This window comes from Penaeus chinensis, chromosome 36, assembly GCF_019202785.1.
Source record: "Penaeus chinensis breed Huanghai No. 1 chromosome 36, ASM1920278v2, whole genome shotgun sequence".
In the NCBI taxonomy this organism is placed as follows: domain Eukaryota; kingdom Metazoa; phylum Arthropoda; class Malacostraca; order Decapoda; family Penaeidae; genus Penaeus; species Penaeus chinensis.
Window position 1 is genome coordinate 8,118,782 of NC_061854.1, and position 7,500 is coordinate 8,126,281.

General features: G+C 36.0%; 1 protein-coding gene across 3 annotated transcripts in view; it reads right to left on the reverse strand.

The window, feature by feature from the left end:
• Positions 1-3,559: 3,559 nt before the first annotated feature.
• Positions 3,560-7,500, reverse strand: part of LOC125044763 (protein NEDD1-like) — an 8,701-nt gene continuing 4,760 nt past the window's right edge. For 2 of the 3 annotated variants that reach the window (XM_047641675.1, XM_047641677.1), the window contains exons 6-14: positions 7,403-7,500; positions 6,905-7,103; positions 6,686-6,768; positions 6,027-6,180; positions 5,598-5,763; positions 5,288-5,383; positions 4,466-5,110; positions 4,047-4,204; positions 3,560-3,901 (exon numbers count right to left, since the gene is read on the reverse strand). The exon at positions 7,403-7,500 is cut by the window's right edge and continues 132 nt beyond it. In XM_047641675.1, coding sequence (XP_047497631.1) covers positions 3,797-3,901; positions 4,047-4,204; positions 4,466-5,110; positions 5,288-5,383; positions 5,598-5,763; positions 6,027-6,180; positions 6,686-6,768; positions 6,905-7,103; positions 7,403-7,500 — 1,704 coding nt within the window. In that variant the 3' untranslated portion in view covers positions 3,560-3,796. The remainder of the gene's footprint in view (positions 3,902-4,046; positions 4,205-4,465; positions 5,111-5,287; positions 5,384-5,597; positions 5,764-6,026; positions 6,181-6,685; positions 6,769-6,904; positions 7,104-7,402) is intronic. The other variant, XM_047641676.1, reaches the window with a different exon arrangement.

Below are 7,500 nucleotides of genomic sequence, written 5' to 3' on the forward strand. Positions count from 1 at the left end.
GTAAGCAGGAACAACATACATGTGTGACGAGATACACACAAAATAGAATTGATCACTTTTTTAAGGAAATGCGTTTTCATCAGCTATATTACTTTATAAAGTTCAAGTTACTTCACAGATTGACCCCTACTCTCTTGAATTATACAAAGCTAAGTGTGATGTATATTACCATAAATTTTTAAACATGCAGTAAAAATTTACAGTAGAACCCAACTCAAACAAATGAACACTATCCTGAATGCAGAACTGCCACAAATCGCCTTATGAAACATAAAACTTTCCTAACCCAGGGGCTTTGCCACTGGACCATCAACCAATTGCCATTTTGTCATGTTACTGAGTGACGCACCCTCCAGTGAAGTCCCAAATCCAGGATAACAAACAAACCCAAAATCCAAACTTAACCATTCCTACCTTCTATTTATTCCCTTGACAGAGGACAAACCCCCCTGTACTCCTTTTATTAAAAATTCATGCGAACTTAAAGAAATGGGACATGAAAAACTGTGGCTGTGTGAGGGTGTTGTGGACTTACTCTCTTCATGTCACTGCTCGGAGACTATTTTTTGTCATTTCCTGGTAAATAGGAGGCTCCTGCAGATATACGTGTATTGCTTCCTACACTAGTTTTTATCCTCTATAAGATAGCAGTCTCTAGTTTAATCTATCTCAGTGCATTGCTCTCGGTAACATTAACTACCATTTTTCTTACCTAGTGTATATTTTACCCTTGTAACATTGTAAGCAACTTTTAAATATTTTTTTGTGGTAGGATATTTCAATTTTGTAGGCACCTGTGAGTGCACTACTATTAAAATGTTCATGCAGTTAATTACAATGTATAGCATAAGAATGTTATTCTCTGTAAAATATAGCATGTATTAATCTGCACTTCAACCTTTGATCCACTGAAGTGGCTGATGATAAGATGGACTTGCTTTGACTTTTTCCACTTAACCAAACTATATGAAATCTATCATACTCTAGGTGAAATGCATAATTCCACCCATGACAGTGTTTGACCATGTTGAGGTTTTGAAAAGACAGCTAAGCAAGTATACAGGTATGCCCGTTCTGGCAAAATTGACATGCAAACTGATAGAGCACATGCCTGTGGCCAAGTGAAATGACCATATAAGGTTATCGCCTGGTAGATTGACAATTTGCTGTTGGATTTGGGTGGATGATCCTGTTAGGTACCCCCCAATTCTTTTCTCCTCGTTGTCGTGGGGTGCTCAGGAGACAGGGACTGAGGCCAAGTGTGGGGGATCACCCCTGCCTTGGTCCTCAGCCCCTGCTTCAACTAATTTTGTATGGTCTTACCTTATCCTTTTCTTCATCCCTTTGTTTTGTCCACTTAACGTAATCATTAACTCATTTTTGCCGTTTTCGCCATAATACTTTATCACAATGCTCCCTACTCCCTGAACTCCTTCCCCTTCTAACAAGCTTTACCATATACTGTACCCCATCAACTCCCCCTTTCTACCCATTTCACTATCATACTACTCTCTAGCACTGTTGTACCTGTAATTTTACCCAAATTAACTCATTCCTAACCCTTTTCATTGCTATACCTTACCATACTGCCACATGACCTTTGATGTCATATAGCACTTCCGTACCAAAGGCTCTCTCTCCAAATCTCACATTATCACTATATTTTGAACATGCCCCTAATGATCTTAGATGTTGATGTGTCGGAAAATTTCAATAAATAAAATCCTGCTAATTATTTGTACAGGTCTTATTAATAATCATAGCCATTTTTCAGTAAGTTTATTGTTGTTGAACATACCTTAAGGGACAGTGTCACTCAGTACAAGAAGTGAAATATAGGCAGGGGAAATATGACTTAAGTCCTGTCCATATTCTGGGACTGTCTCTCATGGGCAAGTGTCTTGTCATCAAACACTTTGTGACAACTTTGATGGGCTAAGCTAGAGGACTTGTTATGCTGTAGTTCAGGGAATAAAGACACCAGCAAGGAGTATTTAATAAAATGTATTTGCTTCTTCAAGGCCTGTCCAAACAAGCGGGTGTGTCCGCCAAGCAATGGTGGACAGGTTGTCCCAGACTTGCCTGTAAATGTTGTCAACACAGCCGAGTTGATGAATTTGCGGGCATACCTAATGATGCCAGCCACCCCCAATCCCTTGCTCGTTGTTGCTGTGGAGGGGTTTAGGAAGCACAAACTGAGGCCCAATGTAGGGATCACCCCTGCCTTGGACCTCAGCCTTCACCTCAACTAAATATACAGGGTCTTTTCTTCAGCTTCAAGCCCCACCCTGTGTCTGTAGTTTGAATATGAAGGTAATGATGTTGAAGTGGCAGAAATGTTTCAATAAAAAATAAGTTTGTAGCTCATTTTGTCCTGTTGCTAATTGTTATTTTTCTCCTTCAATGAATCTGAACTTAAACTGAAGGGAAAAGAAAGGCAAAAAGAATGGTCTTTTTTTTTTTTATTTCCTTTGTGGGTCTGACCATCTACTGACTAGTGCATTGCCGACATGTACTTGGATTTGTGGATAACAACACAGGCATACTGATAGACTTTGCCAGATGGCACAGTCCACTGGGCTCTGTCAAGTAATATAGATGGGCTTTTAGTAACTCAAATTTAATAGTAAAAGAGCTTAAATTTCTATTATAAATGGATGAATTCAAAACTTGTAAAAGAGCTTAAATTTCTATTATAAGTTGATGAATTCAAAACTTCATGAAAGGAAACATCATACATAAAAATGGAAAGCTTTTATGAAATTGTATAATTCCAGAGAAATGGGAAGCTGAAAAATCTTGGAAAATGTGTCATGTGATTTAATGCAAGTAGACAGTATTCTTTTTCTTGATTTTTCTTTTAAAAGACCAAAATAATTTGAAGGTAGACTGATCATCCTCTGGTACCACAAGTATGAGTGGATTTTTAAGTTTGTTGTCTTTTGTCACTAAAATTTCAGATAACAAAAATTTTCATTCAGATTTATAAAATAATGAAATGTCACTTTAGTGTAAATATATGACAAGTGATACAAGTTGTCAGACTTTGATTATACAAGTATTGCCTAAAAGTGCCAAGCCATTTCTCTCAATATTTAAAAATGAAATATCCCTTTGGTTGTTCTCAAAGATTATTTTATTTTTGTATTGATGGAAAAATCCCAGCGTGCATAATCAATAAGACCCATATGTATTGAATTCTTATAAAAGATGTGAATACTAGAACTATGTTACATAGATCATATTTATAAAAAGATTGAATGATAATTGTACTCATAACGACTGGAAATCAATAGTTGTACTATTTTAACCCTATACTGGCAGTGCCAGATATTTGTCACTTATTTAGCTGACTTCTGGCAACTGTCAAGCCTTTCCACAGTGGGGTTCGCTGTGTACAGCAGCCCTTCCCACTCAACTCGCCAGAGCAGGTTACGATGCCTATAACCATAACCATCATGACTTGTAGATTTTTCATGACAGTTACTGGCCTGCCTGACTATAAGAGGTTAAAGTGATAATTTATATATATGGACATTTTTATAAAGATTAAAACTGAATCAGATACATCTTAGCTGACCAGCTTTCATAGAACCTGTTCATAATGATTTAGAAACATGATATAAAAATGAATTTCAAAAGAGGATATTGAAAGTGAATTTATAGCTTTATATTATATTTTAGTTTTTCTTCTTATTTACATCCTTTTAATAAAATATATCAATAATTAGACATTAAAAGCTTAAAAACAGACAAGAGATACAAGATCAAAATGGCAGACATGTTTCCTATATTTCTAGTAATTTGCCTTCAAGTGTTTGACCTCCTGCCGCAATTTTTCATTTTCTTGAAGCAAGTCTTCATTTAAAGAATACTGCCGATGAAGTTGTTCCATTATTTCCTGTAAAATAAATGTCAAATATCATATAAACTACCTGGTGCCTATAGCTTCTTTAATCACTGTTTTTGAACTTTTACTTTTCCTATTTTTGTTTACAAATAACTTATTTGATTTCACAAAGTTACATAAAACCAATATGTCATACCTGCTGTTTCAAAAACTGTTTCATGACCACACACTGCAAGTGCATTAGACGGCGATTAATGTCATCTTGAAATTCTTCAAGAACTTCTGCCATGCAGTTACGTATCAAATCAACTTGCAGCACATGAGTTCCATCGCTACCAAGTTTAGGTACATCTGCTGGGTTAACAAGACAATGAGAACAGGACCAATAGTTTTTCTACACTAACATTTTTCTCCAATCAATATCAATTTCCAATGGCAATACCAGTAAATGTGAGGCAAGCACTTCTTAAAAAAACTAGGAACTAGGAAAATAAACTGCCTAATGCAGGATAGCTAAAAGTACCCGAAGGTTGTTCTTATCAAAATTGAAAATTTTAACTGTATACAGCTTTTCCCACACATTATTCAGACAAACATCTTTTTTATGGTTCTTACCTGATAAATCTTGCTTAGGTGTACCACCAACTTGAATCTGGTCCACTGTGCTATCAGCAGGAGAAAAGAGATCGCTTGTGTGCACTGGTCGCAAGAAGGCTCGCTTGTGAGGTGGTGATGATCTTGTGTATTGATACCTGCTGGGAGTTGTTGCTTCTTCTACATGAAACTTTGCAGACTGTGATGGGAGGTCTGCTGGAGATTCAGTCTTTCTGGAGTGGCTGAGTTTGATAAGTGGATTCATTAGTTCTGGAGTTTTAGACACCTCAGCTGTAGTTACATTTTGCATAATCTTGGTTTCAGATGTGATTATACTATCAGGTTTCTTGGCACTTGATATGTTCTTGACTTTGCCATCATTAACTTGATTATGTAAAGAAAGAACACTGGCAGGTGAAGCTTCCTCTAAATGGGCTGCTCGAACAGGTGTTCCTTTATTATAGGCATTTGCGTTATTATTTAGTTTGCCTGCATCTGAGGGTTGGACATTTTCTTTGTCTTTAGAATTTTCATTCTGAGAAATGGGTAATTCTTCAAATAAGTCATCACTGGTGGTAATCTGGGGTATATTTGGTGATGCAGTTCCTGCACTACCAGGCTGCTGCCTGAAATTACTTCTGTATCTGATTGGAGATAGTAGGTCATCTGTCAGGAAAATTGAAATATAATTATTTAGTAATTATAATGTACCAATAACAAGACCATACAATCAACACTTTTTTTCAAATAGCTTTGCATTATCTATGCTACTTTCATCATATGAACATGTTTTGGTTACCTTGCAAAGACAACTCATTTATACACCTCCCATGTAACACTCACCTTCACAATCATGTCCTCTGTAAGATTCCAATATTCCAGCAGAAATCTTTGGCAGTGCTGTATTACTAGATGCTCCTCTTACTGGAGAAAAGATATCTGAAAGAAATAATCAGTATTAGCTTGTAGAAATTTCATATATATAACAGGAACCATTTTCTTTTTCCAGCTCTAAAGTTATTTAATTAAAGATATTGAATTTAAAAATATTGAACTTGGAAATAAAGTTCAAAATTACATCTTTACAGTTTGTGGTAGGAGAAAATACTGATATTGTAACAACAGTTATTATAACAACAATGATAATACATACCATCATCTAGGTTGTGAGATGTTACAACTAAAGTGTGAGGTGAAGCAACTGTTTCTGGAGCATGTGTTATTGGCCGCACTGGAGATAAAACATCATCCATACCAAGAGAATCTCTTGAACTATGTCGTTCTAAGGAGGAAAACTTCTTAACTTGTTCAATATTCACCTGTAAGCAGTAGTAAGCATTGAGAATATGAAAATATTATGAGATGAACAACAGCCATAACAAAAAAGATTATTAACTGGAAGTACCACTGAATAAACTTCATCAAACAAAGTAAAAAACGGTGCTCAATTCTAATGTTTATACACATAAAAAATAGGATTGCTCCTAATAATATGTACATTCTCAATAATTAAAAAAAAAATATAAGTCACACTGTATAGCCTAAACATATCTCCTTCAACACCTAATCAGTTATATCTAACCTTCACTGGGTGCTCTGTGGACCTGATTGGAGAAAAGACATCAGGTGACAACACATCATGAGAAGGATCCACTGAAGTTCCTGGAGCCAAAGTGGTTTTCTTCTTGACACTTGCATCCACTTGTGATCCCTCAGATGGCTGGTCCGAGCATGATCTGCATAGAAAACAAGGTCTATTTTATCAAAATATTCTACATTTACTTAACAAATTTAAAGCTTCACTTTTCCAAAAGTTACTAGTTAATATGGGATTCATATTAATTTACAGGAGCAAGTAATTAATGAACTTTTTAAAAATATCACTTTTTCTATAGATATTAATCGCTGTAGGAACTAATTTTTCCTTACATTGATATATTCCCAAAATAAATGATAGGCAAAGTTCTAACAGTCCAGTAACAAAGATACAGAATATTTCTTGTTCACATATTTCAGTTACACCAAAAGTGACTTACCCTCCAAAAGCCAAATGGGTGGCTAGAAATATTCAATTGCTACTTATAGTGCATGTGATACATCTTTAAGTGTACAACTAAATACTAAGCATTATACTGACATATAGTTTCTTCCATAATATTCTTCATGATTCATACAATACAGTGTACAGAACCTTTAAATATAGTGATTGGCAACTGGCTATCTTGGTTGTAAATGACCTACTTGGATGTTTTGAGAGATGTTAGGGCTTCTAAATTGTTCTTCTGCCTAGTGTTCTTTTTCACACCACCAGCACTGCTCTCAGACTGCAAGTAAATAAATAAAATGTAAAGAAAAAATTGCCATAAGTAATGCTGAATACAGGCAATAAGACATACCACTTGAACGCATATTCATGAGTAATTCATTACGAGTGTTAAGTACATAGCTAAAGATACACACTGCTGTTCGGGTCGCTGGCTGCACAAGGATACTGGTAACAGCCTTTGTGTGAGCTGAGATGGTAGCCAAGGGTGTGCGAAGACTGCGCAGATCGTGAATAAATACTTGTCCAGTCATGGTGCCCAGTGCGACTTGCTGGCCACCACTGAGGAAGGCTGCACTGGTGAGGGGGGCTGAACTGCGGTGAGTCATCAGGGGCCTGAGAAATAATGGTGTTAGTTTACTCAAAGCTCTATTGTTCAAACAAATACAAGCACATAATAAAATATAGCAGTAGTATTAGCAATAATGCAGAACATTTCCTTATAGCTTATATTCAATGTTTTTTAAATGCTGGAACATATATATAATGTAATCATACTGTGATAGTTCCTTCAATAGACTATGTCTGTTTCCTGTTTGTGTATTTATCCATCTATACTCCTACATTTTTTTTTCTAATCTATCTGATTTGTCTGTTGTCCTGCCATCAGCAAACTAGTGACCACACATACTTACTGCTTTGTCTGTACATTATAACAAGCAAATTTCTTGTCATAACCCACAGATATCATCAACAGTTCGTTGACTGGAGAAAAGGACACTGAGGCAGCTGG